This window comes from Anomalospiza imberbis, chromosome 10 (genome assembly GCF_031753505.1).
Source record: "Anomalospiza imberbis isolate Cuckoo-Finch-1a 21T00152 chromosome 10, ASM3175350v1, whole genome shotgun sequence".
Classification (NCBI taxonomy): domain Eukaryota; kingdom Metazoa; phylum Chordata; class Aves; order Passeriformes; family Viduidae; genus Anomalospiza; species Anomalospiza imberbis.
In genome coordinates this window covers 13,450,670-13,472,020 of record NC_089690.1, presented here as the reverse complement: position 1 = coordinate 13,472,020, position 21,351 = coordinate 13,450,670, and the positions used below count along the sequence as shown (strand labels likewise).

General features: G+C 49.8%; 1 protein-coding gene across 9 annotated transcripts; it reads right to left on the bottom strand.

The window, feature by feature from the left end:
* Nucleotides 1-455: 455 nt before the first annotated feature.
* Nucleotides 456-21,049, bottom strand: ZIC4 (Zic family member 4). 9 transcript variants are annotated; one of them, XM_068200770.1, is made up of 6 exons: nucleotides 20,632-21,049; nucleotides 15,658-15,742; nucleotides 13,370-13,490; nucleotides 12,324-12,412; nucleotides 9,964-10,581; nucleotides 4,368-5,517 (listed from the first exon to the last, which is right to left on the bottom strand). In XM_068200770.1, the coding sequence occupies exons 4-6, from the start codon at nucleotides 12,379-12,381 to the stop codon at nucleotides 5,096-5,098; spliced, it is 1,098 nt and encodes a 365-aa protein (XP_068056871.1). In that variant the 5' UTR covers nucleotides 12,382-12,412; nucleotides 13,370-13,490; nucleotides 15,658-15,742; nucleotides 20,632-21,049; the 3' UTR covers nucleotides 4,368-5,095. The 9 variants fall into 9 exon arrangements, 8 of the variants coding, with proteins under 8 accessions (XP_068056865.1, XP_068056867.1, XP_068056864.1 ...); XM_068200767.1 differs by lacking the exons at nucleotides 12,324-12,412; nucleotides 13,370-13,490 and adding an exon at nucleotides 18,571-18,742 and having other exon boundaries at nucleotides 4,369-5,517; XM_068200771.1 differs by lacking the exons at nucleotides 13,370-13,490; nucleotides 20,632-21,049.
* Nucleotides 21,050-21,351: the final 302 nt, after the last annotated feature.

Here is a 21,351-nt window from a genome sequence, read left to right as displayed (position 1 = left end):
TCTTAAAAAAAGAAATAAAATGCCCTAAATCCTCCTAGGAACCTTATAAAAAGGTTTTATTTCGCTGTGACTGGGACCCATTCTGGACGGGGTGGGGGGGAGTGTCGAAATTCTTCAAAAGAACACTTGCATCCTGCTAAACAACAATCCTTCGGGCGGAGGGGAGCATCACCCTCTCGGGGTGGCCACCGCCGAAAACTCACGCCAATCCCCCGAGTGTTGGTGCCCCACACCCCAGTGTTAGTGTCCCCAGAGTCGCACAGTGCCCGTGAGGAGCCGGGGCGCCGCTGCGGAGGTAACCGGGACACGCACCCACCCCCAGAGGGACAGGGATCCACCTGGGTGACACCGGGCTCTGTGTCCGCACCATGCACCTTGGCCAATGCTTAAAGTACAATTGGTTTGAAGTCTGCGATCTGAAAAGTGTTGTCGCAGAAATGAAGCCAAAGAAGGGGTTTGTTTTGCTCTGTTCTTTTAATGGAAATGCCAACCTAAAACGATTAACATTAAAAAAGGTTAAAGACCAACAAAAAAAACACTCATTAATACTTGATTGTACACCACATTAATAGCACACAGGTTTGGGCTTTTTTTTTTTTTTCAACTAATATAAAAACCAACAGAAAGAGAGGGTTGATTACACAGTGTTTTAGGAATGGCTCGGTATCATCAGTACAAACACACAATTTAAAAGTGCACATTTGTAAAAATAACCATAGAAATTAAATGCTTATAAATATTTATTGTAAAAAAAATCCAAGTATTAAAAATAAATAGTATATTCAAGCACACAACAGAACATTCCTTCCTTGCCAAACATGTGATTAAAAAAAATGAATATAAGAAGTCTGGAAAGAGATACAGTATACCAACATTGTAAATGTTTTTCTGCAAGCTACATTTTTCAGAGGCTTCTTCTCTGTACAGTTCACAAAGAATGTGCTAGGTTTTCCCATAAATATGCCAAGACTAAAAAATAATAACAATAATTATAGTAATACCCACTCCATTCTAATTTGACTCTGTCTTTACTCAGAAAAGGTCCCATTAAATTAATGGTTTGGCTTAGAATGGCAGGATTGGGCTCAGATAATTCTTTAACAACTAAAACAGAAGTATACTGATGAGTTACAACTTCAAGGAATTCATATTCCGAACAGGGTATTGCATGATATCCAGTGAGAAACTACTAAATAAAACTTGATCAGGGAATCATTTCAGTACAACACCATTATGTTTATAAAATGAAGATACAAAAGGGACGCAGTTTGACTATCCTTACACGTACAGACAATAAAACATGAGAGCATATGGAAGCCATCACTTTGAATGCGTTAACAACTTCGATACATTGCAGTATATACATGCTTGATAGGTATTTGGACTGTTAAACGATCAAAGAATTTACTCTGTGTCTACGCTCTTGCTTTCACTCTACTGGAGAGAAAACATTTGTTGGTCACAAAGTGGTGAAACCCACACAAAGTAACGAAACCCAACGTTTCTGCCTTCGCCCAAGAATCGCATTCCGTGCAGAGTGTGTGTGGGAATAATTTATTAGACGGAAAAGCTTGAAGGATGAAATGCAAAAACAATGGACATAATTTCAACTTTCGAACTGTAAGGTCATACAGACATCTATGGACATCTGTACACAGTCAGAGTTTCACGCAGACACAGCCAGGTATATCGAGATGTATGTCTATACACAAGATTCGATAGTTTGGCATTTTCTGCACCCTCTGGGCCCCTAAAGTTATCTTTAAAAGTTTGATTTTATCTCTTTAGAAACGGTTTAAAGCTAACGGGCAGGGTGAGTTTGACAGAGAGGAGAACAAATCGCTGACAAAGAACCTTTTACGTTTCATCAGCGTTGTTAGGACGACGAGCAGGAATTTCTCAGATAATAACTCCCACTTCAAAGATTTCTCAGCTCAATAGAAATTGGACCATCCTTTTTATTCAACCACAAGGGCTGGCACTAAAGACGACTCAACTGTTTGAATTTTTTTTCCCCGTGTTTATTTTTCCCCTATTCACTAGGGTACTTGGATAAAATAAACAACAAGACAATTACTGGAACATGGACTTCTAACTTTCCCGGGCCCATGGCCCAGCGCCCATGGCCCCGGCCATGCGGGTGTCAAGTTCCCCCGCACCACGGAGCCTCCGCTCGCAGCCACAGCAGGACCGGGCAGAGCGAGAAGGGGGTACGGCCGTCTGCCCTCGGAGCTCACCCCGTTTTCCAGCTCCTGGGGGACCTCCATCGGGACACCTACTCCCTGAGACAGAGACAGCCCATGGAGGGGGATCTTCCAGTCCCCATCCTACCTTCCTCTCCCACGTTTGGTGGGGAGGAAGGGAAGCAATCCTCAGGCTTTGTGGCCAGATTTTGCTGCTAGAAGCTGGTCAGAAAGGCTGGGGACAGCGGGCGGGAGCTCCCGCCGAGCTTGGGGGGCTGGCAGTCCTTTATTTTGGGGAGAAGGAGACCGGGGCTACAGCGTCGGAATGGAGCGCGTCTCGGGGGGAGGGCGAAGCCCAGCAGAACCCAGTTCCACCGAAGTGCATTAGGTGGAGGAAGTCTATCTCTAGCGGGGAGCAGATTGAGTGTATTAAGCTAGCATGAAACCAAAGGTCAGTGCAAATGTATCTTAATAGACTGTCTCAAATGGAGTGTGCCTCCTTTGAAGGCCGCTTGCTATTGCTCTCCTCATTACCATAGCGATCCTAACGTGGCATGCTGATGCACCATAAAACTCACACTTTCAACCCCAAAATCAGGCCCTTTGAACAACCCGAGCTTGATTAGACCTTTCTCCTTTTCTTTCCCCCCTTAAAAACCATTTCCTTGCCTTTAGAAACTCGCCCTCAAATCCCAAATGCATTCTCTGATCCTGGCAGAAAGCAGAAACAAAAGTGAGCTGAGGCGACGGTTCAAGCGGGCCTTTTCTTCCTGACAGTCTTATCCATTTTTATTATGGTCTGGAACAAGTGCCCTGTTCGCGTGGGTTTTGTTTACCGGAAATTAAATGAAAATGATTTAGTTCGCGTCAAACAAAAATATATACTTGTATACACAAGAAAAAGGGCCTGTTAGACGTAAATATTATGTCCTTAATGAAAAGACTGGACGGGCTCCAGACTTCGCCTTTCACTATTTAAGTATGACTTGCCTATTGCCATAGAAATCCTAACTTACCATGAAGATTCACCGTTGTGAAGAAATACTTCTTTGTGCGAGCTTGCTTTGATGTCTAAGGCATAAGATTCAGGCTTTCAGCTGCGTCTGTCTAGATTACCTTGAGAGCAACGGGGTAGACATCTGTAACAAGCAAATGAAAAATTAAAGGTGATTAGCCTGCACATCCAAATACTTCTGTAAATAGAGAAATAAAGAAATAAACAGATCTCGGGACATGATGGAAACATCCTTCCTACCCGCATCTGGCTTCTACACGTCTCGATTTCCATGACACAAGTTTCAGGGGCTGGATAGGGGCACAACTCTCCCCTGTTTAGTTTCCTCTTCCACAGATTACCCTCACCTAGCTGATTCCCTAAGTGTATATTCCCGTTATCGACATGCTGTTGTCACCATCCGTACTATTTAAACAGAAAAGTTGTTGAGTTTGGGCGATTGAAGAAAGGAACGCCGACTTGGTGCCTTGGGGGCAAAATACGGGTGTGTAAGTAAGGAAAGCACTGGGCATTGGGGTGTTTTTAGTCACTGACCAGCTATTTATTTTTCTGTCGTTTTTATGTTTCTCGGTATCAGCATACACGTGTGCATGCGCTCGCCTGTACAGTTGTACACCCACAGTAACCCCAGTCACCTGGGTGCGGGGCTGATCTGTCAAACGCCAGAGGATGCGGTTACAGCAGCCTTCTGTCTGCTCTCCGCAAGCCATAGAAACCCTTTCCAGCAGCCTATGCTATTTATTTGCCTATACTATCTGGTATTCTTAAACGTAATTAAAGTAATTAAAACGGCACCATTCGGTAGTTTCAAGCTACCCCAGTGGAGAGGTTTGTTTATTTATTTTGGGGGTTGTTTATTTTTTACCCCCCTCCCTTTCTGTGAACCAGTGCAATGAACCCTGTAGGTTTGAGACTCTGGGGCAGCAAGGAGATGCTAAAGCCGCGTTGTGGGAGCGGTTCATTTCTCCTCGGGGCTGTTCGCAGGGCAGAGCCGTGGAGCAGCGGCCCCAGGTCCCCGCGCTGCCGGGGGCTGCCCGGCCCCCGCCCTGGCAGTGACGTCAGAGAATGGTCTCCCCCCACCCCGTCAGAACCGCCCCCCCCGGGAGCTTCAGCGCCCACGGTTCAACAGGAGCCGCACTCTGGGTGGGGACGGGCATGTTTAGGTATTAGAAGTCATTACCAGTGGGAGCTAAAATGGACAGTCAATCATCGCACCCCCTGGGCCTTTCTTTATTAGTGACTACTGGGTGGGGCGAGGAAATATATATATATGTATTTATATACAGAAAGCGGGAAAAGTAATGAGATTCTTTACAGAAACGTCCATCGAACGGGTTAATTAATAAAAAATTTAATGGATCCATTTTGTACAAATTGTTAACAAATAATAGTTTATATATATATATATTTCTTAAAAAACCACACTCTCACAGAAAATCGTGGGCGAACAGAACAGTGCAGTACACAATACTGTTGACAAGAGAAAATCTGTACAGAGAAAATCTGTATGAAATCACTGAAGGGAAGGGAAAAGGAAAACGGGAAGAGGAAGGGAAAGGGAAAGGAAGGGAAGGGAAGGGGAAAGGACAGGGATAAGGAAAGGGAATGCAAATCAGTTGGCATGTAAACAGACTGGAGCAAGGCGGTCAGAGTGGGGGTGTGTGGCACGGCGGGAGGAGGCGGCAGCGCCGCGGCCGAGGCGAGCGCAGCCCTCCCGTGTGCGCGGTGCCGGGGGCGCAGGCAGGGCCCACCCGTGCGCTCCGCAGCCTCTCTCCCTCCGCCAAGCGCCTCTCGCTGCCGCTCCCTCTCGGCTTCCCCGTGCCCGGCGCGACGCTCCCTGTGCCGGCCGGGCCGGGCCGGGCCGGGCCGGGCCGCCCGCCGCCGCCCCCGGCGCGCCCTAGCAGCGGGGCCGGGGCTCGGCGGGGAGGCGCGGCGGCGGGGAGGCGCCGGGGGGCCCGGGGGGGCCGCGGGGCCCCGCGCCTTGACACACGTACCATTCGCTCAGGTTGGCGGCGGGCTGCGCGGGCGCGGAGGGCTCAGCGTGGGAGCAGGAGGCGGGGGGCTCCCGGCCGGAGTCCGAGGAGGGGGACACCAAGGAGGGCGTGGAGGACTCGTAGCCGGAGCTGGGAGGAGGGGATTTGCAGTGCACTTTCATGTGTTTTCTCAGGGAGCTGGGGTGGGTGTAGGACTTGTCGCAGCCTCTCACTTTGCAGTTGTAGGGCTTGTCGCTGGTGTGGACATGCGAGTGCTTCTTCCTGTCGCTGCTGTTGGCGAAGCGCCTGTCACAGCCCTCGAATTCACATTTGAACGGCTTCTCCCCTGCAGGAGGCAATGGGCGAGCACAGCCATTAGCGGCGCCGGCGGGGCCGGGAGCAGCGCATCCCTCACCCCCACAGCCCACAGCCTCCCCGGACCCCTCTCTCCGGCCTTGCCACGGCTCCTCTCCCCACGGAATCTCCTCTCACTAGCTCTGCCCTTCCCCGCGGGCCCCGCCGAGCATCCCCCGGAGCCGCCGCTCCGTGCCCACCCGGATGCGTGGCCGGCTCCGCACGCGGAGTGCCCTGCCCAGCCAGCTTCTCCTTCTCTTTCCCCTGGCCTGTGTGCGTCATCGTAAGGGTTTGTGCAAAAGACAAAGCTCCGAAACAAGGAAAACTTAGAGGAGAACCGCTCGTTCCGAGCACACTTGTGCTGTCCCCGCAGACTCCGAAGTCCTGCAGAAAGAGCGGTCAGTGATTTATCCCTTCGAAGACTTTTACATTAAATACATTTCTCACAGTCCCTCAGGCACCTGGAAATATTTTCCATAACCTGGCTAGATCATATTTCATCCACTTCATACTTGTACTGATTACAAGATCCACATCCCCTTCCTTTCCGTGTTCCCCAGCTTGCTGATACCGTGTGCTAAAGTATGAAATATTTCAGAAAGACATTGATTGTGGGGGAAAAACGATAAAGATTCAGCAGAAGGATGACTAGGCCAGCGCACGGCACTGTCGCAAGGGTAGGATTCCCTTTTCATTTCAACCTACACAGCCACTGAAGGAATTGCAATCAAATAAAATTGTCTGATCATATAATAAGTGATGTTACGCATAATAGAAATACAATGGTGTTGCTGGAATCATGTGAAAGTGTAACCTCGAATCGTGTGGACCTGGCACGGTAGACGATATACAGGAGGTTTTCAAGGAAACACGCCACAGCCAGATGCAGGATGAAATGCTGACGGCATTATTGTCGCTGACAATAGCAAACTGCAAAACCCTGCTTGCCAAGGGGTACCCAGGTCCTGTACCAATCGATTATGAAAATATCCTCCTCATCCGTCAAAAGTCAAAAAGTATCAGGGCGGAGAGGACTCCACAAAATTCATGGCCTAACCTTAACGTGAAGTGCAAACAAAGCAACTGTGTTCACCATCATGGCGTATGTAGCCGAAAGGACTTCCAATATTTGGTTTTGTGTGTTTGTTTTGGGTTTTTTTTTTTTTTTTTTTTTTTTTTTTTTTTTTTTTTTAATTTCCTGGGTTGTGCGTTTGTGGTTGTCATTTGTATTTTTTTCCCCTCTCAATTCGTCATGATTAAATTTAGGAGAGACTCAGTCTACATCGGGCTCGGCTGCGAGAAGAGGCAAATAAAGGAAGGCATTCCAAATATTTCACATGAATGCACTTTATGCAAGGTGGGTGGGAAAGGCTCATGGCTCCGCGTTTAAAGTATGCCCTTTCCGCATTGTAATAGTCAATGAGGAACACTGACATCCTGCAACGCTAACATTTGCACAGAGGATGGGTAAATATCTGGCGTTGGAGGGAAGGGAGGGAAGAGGTTAAAAATAAGGTCTCTCACAAAACGATGCGGATTCTGTAACCAAATACCGTCGACATACAGCGGTGCATATGCATAGACACACGCCCGCCTATAATCTAATTAGAGTTCCACGTAAGGAAATAATTTGACCTTCAGCATCTAAGTTGAGACAACAAATCAAGGATATTAGTGCAGTACAAGCAAGCAGTAAGTTAGGAGACCCCAGGGAAAGCCATCCTCATAAGCACTCTGCTTGTGCAAAGTGAGTTCCATTCAGGTAAAAGCGGGCTGCGCCGCACTGCGCTTTGCAGAGTTGAAAAATGTTCAACTTCGCTTAACCCCCTGAATGAGCCACTGAAAGGTCCGTCCGTGCAGCCGGGTTTCAAGTGGGAAGAGGGCAGCATTTTCTCAGCTGCCCGGGTTGCATTCCCTGAACGCCTCAATAAAGAGGAGCCATCCGAGCCATTTGCAAGTATTCCTTTGGCAAGAGCAGGTTTTCTTACGCGGAAATCCCTGCCCGGCAGGGAGAGGACACTGCACAGGTCCCGGCTGCCGCAGCCCGGGCACGGAGCCGCAGCCACGCACAAAGTTCCGCGGGCGATGGAGACTCAACCGCCATTTTACCCCACACTTGTAGCTGGGCAAAAGTGTTCAGTGAAACTCAGCCTGGAATTTGTGGCATAATCCCCCGTCTCCGGGAGTGGATTAAGGTATTTACCAACTTCTCCGGGTGAGTGGCGGTGGGGGGAAGTCGGAGCTGGCGGCTCCCGGGCTGCGGGCGAGGCGCGGGGGCGGCGGGGGCCGCAGGGAGGGAGCGGGGCTCCGTCCCACGCCTCGCACTATTGTTCCTGGCCCTCAGGGAAGGCGGCGAAGTGATCCCAGCCCGTCCTGCTCGTCCCGTTGCCGCCGCCTTGACGGCCTTATCCTCCAAACTGGAAAACTCGTACATCGCCAGATATCCCTCTGCCTGCTCCCCAGCCTCGGAGAAATCAGAAGTCATTAATATTTAAGGAGGCAATAATTTTCCTGTTGAATCTAGAACTGTCTTCATGAATAATTCGTAGTGAGTTCTATTAGGGTTTCAGAAACATTGCGTTTTTGACAACTTCTGGGTGTTTAATAGAAACGGTGGAACCATAAAGGCCCTGCAGGAGTTTGCACAATACAGCAATTAATCACCGAGAAAGTTAAAGCCAAAAGTACAGACGCGCCGAATGGTGTTTAATAAACGCAAATCTCTGCTCTCGGGTTTGCCCTGAACCTGCATCTCCGATGTAGGTCAGTTTTCCCAAGAATTTAACCATTTTCTGCTTCAGAGACTTCAAACAGTGAGGCCGTTAAAGAGCAGTAAAAGTTTGTTTACTTAAGAAAAACACTGTCATTAAGAGATGAGCTCTCCCGGTTAATGGCTGTACCTGCGCTGATCCAACAAGGAACTGGCTGGGATACAAGTTAAGTGACCCGGGGATACCCCTATTTCGAGGAAAAAGGGGGCCAAGAAGGCAGCCGAGGAACACAACTATGCTGTCGTCCACCTCCTCCCTCCCACCCCCCCGCCCCGCACACAGACTTACTCCTCATAGAGCGATGGAAAAATAATGAGGTGACGAGTGACGGTCGCTGTAAAATCTCAGTGCTATGTTTAGATGATAGCGATACGAAATTAGTGTATGTTCTGCATATTATATCACGTCGCGCTCTATCATAAAAAATGCAACTCCTGGAAGGTCAAGCCCTGCACCGAGCATGGGGGAAGGGGAGTTTTATGAACTGGAAGGCGAAAAAAATCGTTTGGCTGTAAGAAGATCTTACAATAGGATTATGTAGTTTCCCTCGCAGTGCATAAGGCTGTACAGAAGGGGGTGGGAGGTGGAAAACCCTACACTGGAACAGATTAAATTTTCCAAAAAGGGCTTATTTCTTATCTTCTTCTTTAGAGGGGGAAAAAAAAAAAAAAAAAAAAAAAAAAAAAAAAAAAAAAAAAGCCAGCGCTCTGGACTACAAACACCGGCTGCTAAACTAATTAATACAACTTCACAAGCTGCTCCTGGAAGTGTGAAAACTTTCTACGTGCAATTTCATTAATTATAAATGCTTTCCTGGCCGGAAGAGTTCAAACGTAGTACTGCAAGATCGTCCATCGTGTTACTTTATTTTCTGTTAACTAGAACTAACAGATGTTTCTGACACATGTCCCAATTTCACTTAACAGATCTGCAAATGACATTTCAGAATGTACAGGCCGAAACAATACAAGGGTTTCCTTTCTTTCTTTCTTTTCCTTTTTTTTTTCCTCACGAGAATCAGAAATCGCAGCTCCCCATATTTGCGAATGCAGAAAGTCGTTGGAAGGCAATGCTCATTAAAAATGTCAGTGTTATTCAGATCAAACATTTGAAACTCCCTCTGCCCAAAACAGAACTGTTGAACGAAAAGGTCGCAGCTGTGTTATTCTCACAACGTTCGAGCAGCAGCATCTCAGCGACATCAGTCAAAACTGACTAGACAAGTTGTAACTTCCATTGTTCACTTTTAATTTGTGAGCTTGCACAATGATTTAATTTTTTCCCCCGACTACTTTAAATCGAAAAAAAAAAATCCTCGCCTATTTGAATTAGCAGAAATAGTAGCTATATCGTTCAATATTTACACAGATCTACCCATATAAACATTACAGCAACCTCTCCACACAACCAGAAAAAAATATGGATGAAAATTCTGAGACTTGCTCTCGCTCTCCCCTTCCCCCCCCTTTCCTCCCCCCTCTCCAAACGGTGAAGAAGCAAACAAATCTGAGAATTTATTTTCCAGAAGTACTTGGCGTGCATTCAATAACAACTCAAAGGATACATTAAAAAAAAAAAAAAAAAAAAAAAAAAAAAAAAAAAAAAAAAGCAAATCAGTACACGGAATAACAGAGAGAAAGAGAGTAAAGAGAGCTTTACATACTGACCTGTATGAGTTCTTTTGTGTATTTTGAGATTCTCTGATCTGGCAAACACTTTGCCACAGCCTGGGAAAGGGCAGGGGAAAGGTTTTTCACCTGTGTGGACTCTGATGTGATTTACAAGTTTATATTTGGCCTTGAAAGGTTTCCCTTCTCTTGGACACTCTTCCCAGAAACATATGTGATTGGACTGCTCGGGTCCTCCAACGTGCTCCACCGTGACATGAGTCACCAGCTCGTGCATCGTGCTGAAAGTTTTCGAGCATAATTTTTTGGGAGTCTGGTCCAACTCAATCCACTTACAGATGAGTTCCTGTTTGATGGGCTGCCTCATGTAACGAAAGAAGGCACCTGGGCCGTGGTGTGGAGCCAGGTTCACGTTCAGATTCATACCACCGTAGTTATGAAGCGAAGAAGCAGCAAAATGATCTGTCCTGGAGGCTGGTACTTGCGTGAAATGTTCAGACCTGGCGTACATTTCTCCAGGTAACCCCAGTCTGAGCTGTCCGTTTAGATGGCCACCTGGAGCTGCATGGGGAGGCTGCTCATGGAGTCCAGTGAACAGAGAGGGATTCCCAGCTTCTGAGTGGTGGTGGTGGTGACCATGGTGTCCGGGGTAGCTACCTGTTGTTGAGACAAACAGTCCGTGGTGAGAACTTGCAGCGGGATGCTGCTCGGTCAGCCCTGGCATGAGTGGGGTCGGCAGGTCTCTGCGGATGAAGAAGTCCCTACCTGCTGCCAGAGCCTGGGCTGGGTGAGAGACGGGGTAAGGGGCTGCTGGTGACTGCGCCGGGCCAAACGCTGCCGTTTGACTAGAGACCACCTCGGCTTGGCCTGCCATATGATGATGATGATGATGATGATGATGATGGTGGTGGTGGTGGAGCTGGTGGAGGGGATGAGGGGCAGGGCTGATCTTAAGGGCCGCGGGGTGATGCTGAGGAGGAGGATGAGAAGGAGGATGGTGGCGGTGCCCCATGTGTTCTGGCCGGAGCTGCTGCGGCCCGAGGCGGGACTCGGCGGCGTGTTCCCCCGGCTGCGTGGGCGCCGTGGTGTGGGGGTGCCCGGCGACGCCCGGGAAGCCTGTCATGCTCTGAGGGGGGTGCTGATGGTGGCGAGGAGCCCCCGCCAAGTCTACTAATCTCAGCGCCGTGTTCCGCCTGGAGAGAGCAGCAGGGTCCATCACCGGGATCCCCAGAGCATCCACGCTCATTAGCTTCTAACGCTAAAAAGTCACCTGACAGCGGGAGGAGAGATACACAGGGCAGCGGGGTGGGAGGGGGGGAACGGGGGAAACAACTTTTTTTTTTTTTCTTTTTTTTTTTTTTCTCCTTTCTCCAAAATAAAAAAAAGTTTCCCGGTCCCGCTGCCCTGGCGCGGGACGCACGGGCGGCTGTGCCAGCGGGTGGGCTCGGGGGGCCGGCGGGAGGCTTTGGCGGCGGCCGGGGAGGTCCCGCGGCGCGGCGCGGCCCGTCCTGCCCGGGGCCGGGGAGGCCCTCACGGCGCGGCGGGATCGGACGGGCCCCGCTCCCGCCGCGCCGCTGCCCCGCCGGCCACACAATCGCCGCGCCCGCCCATTGGCTGCCGCCGCCGTGACGTCACCGTGACAGGTCCCGCCGCCGCCTGAAAGGGAGATCGCCGGTGGCGCGGGGGGCGCGCTCGGGGACGGGCCGCGCATGCGCCGCCGCTCTAACCCTTCCGCCGGCGCCCCCATCCGCGGCCCGGCCCGGCCCGGCCCGGCCCGGCCCGCCCCGGCCCGCCCGGGGGTCTCCGCCCGGGGGCCTCCGCCCGGGGCCGGGCGCTGCCGGGCTTTCGCCTGCGGCCGGGGGAAGAAAAGCCTCGGCGGGAGTGGAGGGCATCGCCCCGGCCTCCCCCTCGCCTCTGTCCGTTCCCGCTTCCCTGCGCTGAGACAAGGGGCGGCCGCGGGGCTCGACCCCGGCAGAGCCCTGGCAGCCCCGCCGGTCCCCGCCGCCCGGCCAAGCCGCGGCAGCCGGGGCGGTGCCGGTGCCGGTGCCGGTCCTGCCGGCGGCTCCTCGGCACTTGTTGCCGGTGCGGGGAGAGGGTCCTTGCCCGGCAGAAGCTGCGGCCGCAGCCGCACCGGCCGCTCGCTGGCCAGGCGTGTTCGGCCCAGGACTCGGGCTATCGGCCCGGGACTCGGGCTACCGCCCCGGTGCCTGAGCCCGGACAAAGCATCTCTGAGAGACTCCCGTTCCCTTCCCCCTCCTCTGAGAAGTTTTAGCAGTTATCTGATTACTGGCCGCCGGAGCAATGCGAGAAATCGTGATGTTCAGGCTGAATCTGAATGTTTAACCCAGAAGAGGGAGTCTCTCCCTTTCCCTCTCTCACTTTCTCTCAAGCACACTTACAGGGTAGTTCCACGTAAAATCCCCGTCCTTGGCTTGAAGGAAAAGCATTGCCAAACATTCATAGCGGACTCGGTTCTGTTGATTCTCACCTGAAGGAAATAACATGGTCTGCAGGGTTTGCGTGCTAGTCGCAGAAGTGTAGGTTTGGGTTTTAGCTGGACACACTGAGGCCTTACAGGTTTAGAAAAGCTTAGGGCTTCAGCATAGGAGGAAGCATCTACTTAAGTTTTTAAGAAGGGGATTGTGAACTTAAAAAAGTTAATGAAACATGGGAAAAGATTCTTCTGCTCCAAGAAAAAAAAGCAGATCTTTAAATATCTACCCACTGTATTACCACAGTACTTGGATCCTGACACAAAAACGGCTCCACCAATAACCTCACAGTCTTATAAAATATAGCAATTATTAATTCTCTATCCATCCTGTCAAACTCTCATCATTTTAATACATAGACTCGCTAATACATTATTTGCCAGTAGGTTCTTTACCAGATGCATGTCAGGTAAAGCTCTCAGCACAGAATTTTGCATTTCCATAAGAATTTAAGTGTTGGCCATCAATAGGCTTTATGTGAAGTAGTAAAACATGAAACTACTTGGCAATGTCAACCCAGCTACTTTCATAACTGAAGCTGCAAGGCAACGGTTGGAAACCATAAGATTAAAGTTTAGGACATACAGAACCACACAGGAGACATCTTTGTCACAGCTTCACATATTCTGGGTTGGCTGCAATTACGTATTTTGTCTCTGCTTTCATTTACTAGTGCGGTAAAACTAGGCTGATATTCAGGTAGCTAGCCATAGATACATCCTTGCACACATCTTTCTGAGTGGAGATGATGAAAAGTGACAAATGATGCAATTAGCTCCCCAACCTTACATAACATGTTTACGCAGGCATTTTAAAGCACACACCATCCTCACAATATCTCAACTTTCAAGTCTACTTGCTCTACGAAATGGATTTGACAGTCCTATTCATGATCATCTCAATAGGAGTGCACAGAAGAGACAAACGTTAGGAAGTATGAATCTGTTACTTACAAATGTACTGAGACTGTGAATCCCAAATAAAGCTGCTTTCCTCATACCTCCTTAAAACACTGCATCTCTACATACTTGTTATCCATCAATTCTGACACTTCTCAGTCAAGGGAGAAATCATCTGGAAGAGTTTGCCAATTAAAAAAAAAGTCATAACCATTTTGCCCTAAGTTCATTTCAAATGTGATGATTTCTTGCCAGACACTCATGGCTCTCAGTTGCCCCCCACTCAGGGCTGTCTCTCACACCCTTTTCCAGGCAGCGTAGGAGAACCTGGCCCTCGGTGTCCCTCACTGTTAGGTGAGGTTGATGTGAGCCCCGGTTGTGTGCGTGGGGGGAGCGGGCGGGGGCGGGCGGGGGCCGCCACATGACTGCGAGGAGGCGGAGAAACGGGGAAGAGGAGGGCAGCGGGCCCAGAGCCGGACGGGCTCCGCTCATCTCCCTCAGTGTTTTGAAAACTTGGACGCCTGTCTGTGCAGCCCTTTGGCAGCTCGAGCTCATGCTGCTGCCACTGGAGAGGTGACCGAGGTCTCCTGCTTCTTGGCAGCAGCCTGAGCCCCGATTGACCAGACACGCCGGGCTCTCGGCAAACTCTCAAATGTGTCAACATCAGCTTCTGCAGGGCCAGCAAACTGGCTGCTTGATCCTGAGTACGAATTTTCCTATGGCTGCTGTGTGTCCGCCCCCCCCCGTCCTCAGCCCCTGGCCCCAAAGCTAGCCCGAGCTGGAGGGCTGTTCTAAAGAGGTGACAGGTTGTCAAGACGAGTCACAAGCACTTCTCTGGCCCCCGACCCGGCTCTCGTGGAAGAACGTCGGGGCTGTGCCCTAGGTGAGGGGCTGAGCTGTTCCCCCTGCTTTCCGCTCCGCCTTGCGGGGCCCAGAGCTCCGCCTGCCGCAGCCCGGGGTGGGCGGCCGCGGGGGCAGCCCCAACCCTCCGGCCTCTGCCCGCGCCCCCGCCCCGCCAGGCTGCCGAGGCCTGCGGCATGAACAGCCTGCACATCCCTTTGCGGGGTGGGAACGGCCCCAGCTGCTCGTCGGCTTTACCTTAGGCTTGTTTTTTCGGTAGTAATCTACCTAAAAATCAAGATGCTTGTCGCTATCTCTAACATTGCTTCGAAGAAACAGCCCACTTTATAACCGTGCTCAGCTCCAGGCACAGCTCCTGCCCTCGGGATGAGCTGAAGAAAGCAAAATTTGACCTTCATCCACCCTGTGGTCTCCTATTTCCACCTCTGTGCAAACTTCCCGACCAGCCAGCTACAAAATATCCAGCCGGTGCCCGAGGACTGGGCCGGGCCGAGATGCTCTGAACACTTGAGACAGGCTTCGGGTTTAGGTTGTTCGGTTTCAAATCCCGAACGAGAGGAGGGGAACAGATCAGTCTGAAAACCCCTTATCTTTACTGTGAGAAAGAGAAAAACCGCAAGGAGTAGAAACAGAGAGGACCAAGAAAGTCATCCTGCGCAATTCCTTATGCCTTAAACTTGCTTTGGCAGAGAGGGATGAGGGAAGCAGACTCGGGACCTGAGCCCTAGTCCCTGCCTGCCCCGGCAGAAGGCACTGCTGGTTAGGAAGAGGTGGATCAAGAAAGCCTTTCAGCAATCCCAGTTTCACCTCAGGGAGGAGAGGGTACCGAGTAGCTCGAGAGCACACTTGGCCTTTGTTTTTATTCCCTCGCCCCATATCCACTTATGGGGACTTCTTTATTTCAGGGTTCCCTGACAACGGGAAGTCAGCTACCAGACAAGCAGCGGTTTGTGCCTAGGTTTGCCTCTCCCATTTTGTGACCTAAAGCTACCCTAGGACAAGCAAATCATATGCTTATTTTAAATAGAATATTTCATTCAGGACCTCAAGATTAAGGTATTCCTGTCAGATAAGCTGTCAGTCACTGACTACTTAGACACCACATTGTGGAAGCCTGGTATCCCTGGTAAAGATGATACATATCATGTAAACCCCATCAACAAGATCAAAGTCTTCTTCTTTAATAGGATCCAATACATGTCAAACCTCATTCCAATCAAATCGTCCGTAAATGAATTCAAGATGAATATGTCATAGAATAATGTGACAGTGCAATCACATGGGGTCAGGGGTTGTTGTTTCAATGAGAGAGTCGTCAAATATTAATTCTAGAACCTCCAAATGAATAGGCATTGAGCAGGATTAGGCAGCTGCTGGTGGGGTGTTCTGTCGCTGATTTGTGTTTATGCAAGTACGTTAAACACTAAGCTGAAAAAAATACAGTCTCCTTTGAACTGTAAAAAGGACATATTTTAACTTACTTGACTTTTCCAGGATGTTTCTGTAAAGTCGTTTTCTTTTCCTCATTACAAGGGGAGTCTTGTGTCTCATTTCCTGGCTTTGTTCCTGTTTGGGGAGAGAGGTAGAGAGTTAAGAGTAAAACCATTTGTGTGTGATATGAAATAAGTAAGGCGCCCTATATGTTGGGCATCATGGATTCAGAAAGAAAAGGAAAAAAAACCCAAAAAACCAAAAAAAAACCAACCCATAAAACCAAACCAAAACACAAGTTAGGCAATGAGAGGGGAAGAGAAGCTTTCTCCGAGGGGAAACTGGAGGCTGTCTGCCGCAAAGCAGCACATGTTTTATGGAGTCATGAAGTTTCCATGGCTGATTTAGGAAAAAAAAAATATGAAAGGACATCTTTTCAATTCTCCTTTGATCTGACATTCACCTTCTGGCAGGCTATTGTAAGGCAAGTTTTTACCTACTCGGCTATATTGTTTACAGATCCTTCCGTCCCGAAATTAAATTCCGGACTCTCTGCAAGCCTCCAACACAAGTTGTTGTCTCAGCAAGGATTAGTATAGTACCACCCTGGCACTTCTCCCTGCCTATAATTTTCAGCTTGCTCTTTGCTCTCTGTAAGGCAGAGCACTGCCACTGCTACAGGCAGAACTTTGCACAGCTTGCTTTGAGCGGCAGCAATAGCTTTGAGAGCAGATCTGGGGCTGGATGCAGTGTCTGAGTCTGAATTTTTGCAGATATCTTTGAAATTCTCAGGATTTTGTTTGTTTGGTTTTTAATACAGAAAAGCGCACTAGAATCTGGAATCAGTTACTTAAAATGACGTTATTATTATTATTATTATTATTATTATTATTACTTTCGCTACTATTATTGTAGACACTCCAGAACTAGTAAACAAAAATCTGTACTAAGACAAACATTTGATTATATTAATTACGAAACTTCATAATCGTATCACAGTCATAATCTTTCATAAATAATTTGATGTCCTCAATATTTTCACTGGTGTGATGAAAATTACTGCCAAAACTTTAGCAATCCCTTAGGAATTAACATTCCTAGTCAACTTCCATTCATCCTTGCACTTCTCTCAAGTCAGAAACGCCAACATTGCCCCGCTAGTGAGAGGTTTGCAGGAGTTGTGCTTTATTGGTTAGGGTGGGAGGCTGGAGGAGTGCTCAGTTCCCAAGTGTTCGCCAAAACTTGTTGAAACTGGACAAAAAAAAAATCGCTGCATTTAATACTTCAAATGGTTACCAGATGACAAAAAGAAAGGCAAAACAGTTCTGCATTTCAGAGTAAATATTGGCTAAAACTCTGGCTCGACCTCGCACGCTTTTCACATCTGCGCTGTGCCATCGGCGGAGCAGGAGGGTGAGGATGTCCCCTTGCCCAAAGTGTTGGGATGTCGGGCGCTAGAGTGGGGTACCAGTTCCCTCTCCGGTGTCGCGCTGGGGCTGCGGTGGGACCCGCCCCGCCCCCCTTCCCTAAACGCTCGCTCCCGCACCGGGTGGAAGGTGCGCCGGCTGAGCGGGGCCAGAGCAGCCACCGCCCCGCGGGATCCCGGCGGCCCCGAGCGGGGCTGCGAGCCAGACCGAGTGGGCGGCAGCAGCGACGGCGTGTGCCCTGCTGCCATCGGCTTGTCACGCAACCTGTACTTTCCGCGGCCGCGCTGGGCGGAGGGAGCGTTCCCCGGGAAGGGCTCGGTACAGAAATAAAGTTTCTTGTCTCCGGGTGGAGAGAGCCCCGAGTGAAGCCCGACCAACGGGCTGGACTCCCCGGGGCTGAGGGATCGCGCGTGACAAAGGAGTGACAGGAAAGGGATCGGCGAGAAGCCCACGCCAGTCCCCATCGGTCGGCGCTGTGCCAGTGGCCGGGGCTGGCACACTGAGTTGGGCTCGGGTCAGAGGTCACCTTCGGTTATATCACCCTGGGCAGGGATCTGGGAGCTTTCTCCCTTCCCGGGCCGGTTTCAGACACGGTACGGCCCCTCGGGGCCGGGACCAGGGTCGCAGCCCCTCCCCGGGCTCTGCGCGAAGCAGACGGCAGCACCCAGCTCCCTGAGCAGCGCCCCCGGCTCTGCCTGCGGGGGGCGGGGAGAGGCCGGAGGGGGCCGGCCGAGCTCCCGGGCTCCGTCCCTCCCGCACCCGCCTATAAAGTAGGGCTTGCGGTGCCGGGGCGCCGGGTCCCCCGGAGCGCCCCCGTGGCACCGGGCGCGGCGGTGGGCGAGGTTCTGGGCGGGGAGCGCGTCCCCCGGGACGCCTCCCCACGGGGCTCGCCATTGTCAGCGCTCGTCCCCCTCTGCACGCCGCCCCGGGTTCCCGGCCCTGCCTGGGCGGCCGCAGGACCTTTCCGGTCCCGGTGCTTGCCCGTCCGAAGCGAGACCGGCCGCAGTCGGGGTGCGGAGCGCCTCAGCCCCGCTCTGCGCACCCCGCTGCCCTGTTCCGCGGATCTCCAGGCCGAGCCTCCCTTTGCATTTAGGGGGGGCGGGCGCGGCTCCTGGCGTCCGACAGAAGGTGTCGGACCCCCCCACTTCGGTGCTGCCCGGGCTCTCGGCCCTCCGCCCTCCCCCGCCTGCCGATGTGCCGCCGGGACCCTGCCCCACGTGGGAGAGGGGCAGCCGAGGCGCTGCTCCCCCCGCACTGCAAGGTTCCAGCCCTTCTTCCCGGGGTGGCCAAGCCTCCTCCCGACGACCCCCCCCCTAATGACAGGGAGCTCTCGTCCAGCCCTTGGGGCAGGCGGTGGGGGCTAGCCAACTGCCCGGACTGCACAGGCACCCCCTATACCCAGGCACTTACCCCTGCGACCTGTTGAAGGTTTCCCCTCATTTCTGAACTGGCAAAAATAAAAGTGGGGGTGGAGGGGAAGGGAAAAGAAAGAAAGAATGAAAGAAGAAAACAATAACCCCCCCCCCAAGAACCCACCACCTCTTTGGCGCTTGCATCGAGGCGGTCATCCTTCATTTCTTCTTTTCTCGCTTTCTGGAAGCAGTTAGGGAATGTATGATGAAGCAGAAATGAGCCGTCAGGATGATATTTTAATGGCTTATATGTCACGTTGGTGCATGTGGCTTTGAACTGGAGCAGCTTTCGTTTCCTGCAGAGAGCGCACCGCAAATCCCACTTGATAACTTCTACAACCCACAACATTTTTTTTTTTAACATTCACTCTTACACTGTATATTTAGATACGCTTCCTAAAAATACTTTCTCGTCTGCCTTCTCGTACATTTTGCACCGACCTGGAATGATCACTGATTTCCCCTTGCACTGGGAGGCAGGCTAGCACTGAACTACCCAACTTTTTAGCTCTCCGAATGCCATCGCCCAGCACACTTCACAATAAGGCTGACAACTCTGTCCTTCCCTTAATTTCAACACCAAATACAGAAAGTAGTGCAACACCCACCTTAAGACTATGTCCACACCCAGGCGCTCCCTAGACCGGGTATACCTGTTGCTCTGAGCTATTGCAATTCCATGAAATAAATTTCGTAAAATAAATGCAAACGTGTAGATTCACCTCACCATTATTCTTAAAAAAAAAAAAAAAAAAAAAAAAAAAAAAAAGAAAACAACAAAACCAAACCCCACCAAACCCTGTAAAGCCTCCCGAGATCCAAGGAAAATGACATAATAGATCTGCTTTGAAAGCTATCTCCATGCACCGAGCACAGGCACACTGCGTCTGCAGATAAACTGCAGTGAAACATTCCGTCAAGGCGTATCAAAGTTTATTTATCGCCGTTGATGTTTGTTTGTTTGTTTTCTAGCCGCAATGGCCATTTTGTACCTCTCAAAATGAGGCAGTTCTCACCCGAGAAGGGCTCTCGCAGCAGCGCTGCTGGTTCGACTCCCCAGTACCTGCGCTGCGGATTGCTTACCAGCGGCTATAATTAGAGAGGATGAGTTTAAAGTTTCTTTGTTTGGAACTAGGAATTGGAGGGGCTCGGACTGAGCTGCGAAGGAGGCAAGTGAAGGGCTGAACAAAGGCGAAATGTATGGAATCTGACTCTTAGAGAGCTTTTGGTGTTTTCGTTACTAGAAAATAATTAGAGCTAATGAATATGCAGGCGACCGAGTAAATAATTTGCCAGTTTTATATATGTACGCACATGGGCACATACGTAAGTGTATCTATACATACACACACAAAGACGTCTATATGTTAAAGTTTCTTCAGATTTTTTTTTTTTAAGAGCTGAACCGTCGTTTAAAATATTGTACAAATGTTGCTTAGCTTAATTGATTAAGCCACTAAGGTTTTCTGCTTTTAAATACCATACTTATGCATTTCAACAATCATTTTAATATATAGTCAATGGCTCTTTGTAGAGGGAACAAAAAAGAACTATCCACAGTTTTTCAATAGACTTTGAGCTGGGGAAAGACAGGTTAATCGAGGGTTGCATCTAGAAAACAACCAAGTGTTGTATGTTTGCACTGAATCCAAATGTCTGCATTTTTCTAACTAAATCAAAGGGAGTGTTATTTCTTTTTCTGCTCACTCATCTGAAGGTAAGTAAATTTTCTCTGGCGATCAAAAGCCTGGTCAGCAACAAAGACACCGCCTGCTTTTTCCACCGTCCTGGTGTGGCAACTTGAGGAATTTCAATAACTGTGACAAGGGTGACTGATTTGTGAACTAGAAAAGGTTTGAATGTCAGAAAATTTACATTGCTCCTATCGAGGACTTAAAATAAATTCCACACCCCCCCCCCAAAAAAAAAAAAAAAAAAAAAAGAAAAAGAAAAAAAAAAAAAAGAAAGAGAGAGAGAAAAGTAACCGTGAGTTACATGCAGTAGGAGGAGAAATAATGTAAGTTTGGAAAATTTACAGTTTTACCTGAATAAGAGAGACTCTGTAAAAGAGAGAGCAAGCGACAGCGAGAGAAAATGAGAGCGAGAGAGAAAAGAGAAAGAAAATAAAAAAAAAAGGAGGCGAAACAACAACAACAAAATTAGAAAGTTAAGAGTGCTCACCCACCTGCGTTTTGATGGGTGCAGAAAACAAGATTTATTTCAGAAACCTGATGGAGGGATAGAGTCAGCTACACAGAGAAATCACGCCTGGTGTTTAAAAATTAGATCAAGTGCACCCAGCACCTACTCTCGGAGAGCTTCACTTTTAAATAAGAAGAAAACACCTTCAAAAGACGCGAATCCCTATAGGGCTTCTCTTTCCAAAGCCTAAAAAGTTGCTCAGTGATCTTAAAAATTCAGGATCACCACGAAATCATCATAATCATCATTATCAGAATGCTGGAGACAGAGGGACAGAGAGAGGGAGAGCGGGGGACAAAATAACCCTAATAATAATTTTTTTTTTTTTTCCTTAGCATACACATACACACAAAAAGATGCGCTGGAAATATTTTCGTGGGGGCAAAAAAAAAAAAAAAAAAGGCAAAAGCAAAAAAAAAAAAAAAAAAAAAAAGAGCCTTATATATATTTAAAAAAAAAAAAAAAAAAAAAGTTGGGGCTGCCGCAGCCCCGTTTGTCAGAGCGGTGTCAGGGCGCCACAATACCTGCGATGGATGAGGCGGCGCGGCCAATCAGCGCCCGCAGCCGGCGGGGCCGGGGGCAGCGACGCGGGGAAGGGGGAGCCGGCGCCGGCCAATGCGCGCCCACGTCCGCCCGCACGGCGCTCCGCCCCCGGCTCCCATTCATCAAGGGGGGGGACGGTGTCGTCTTTTCAATTCATTTA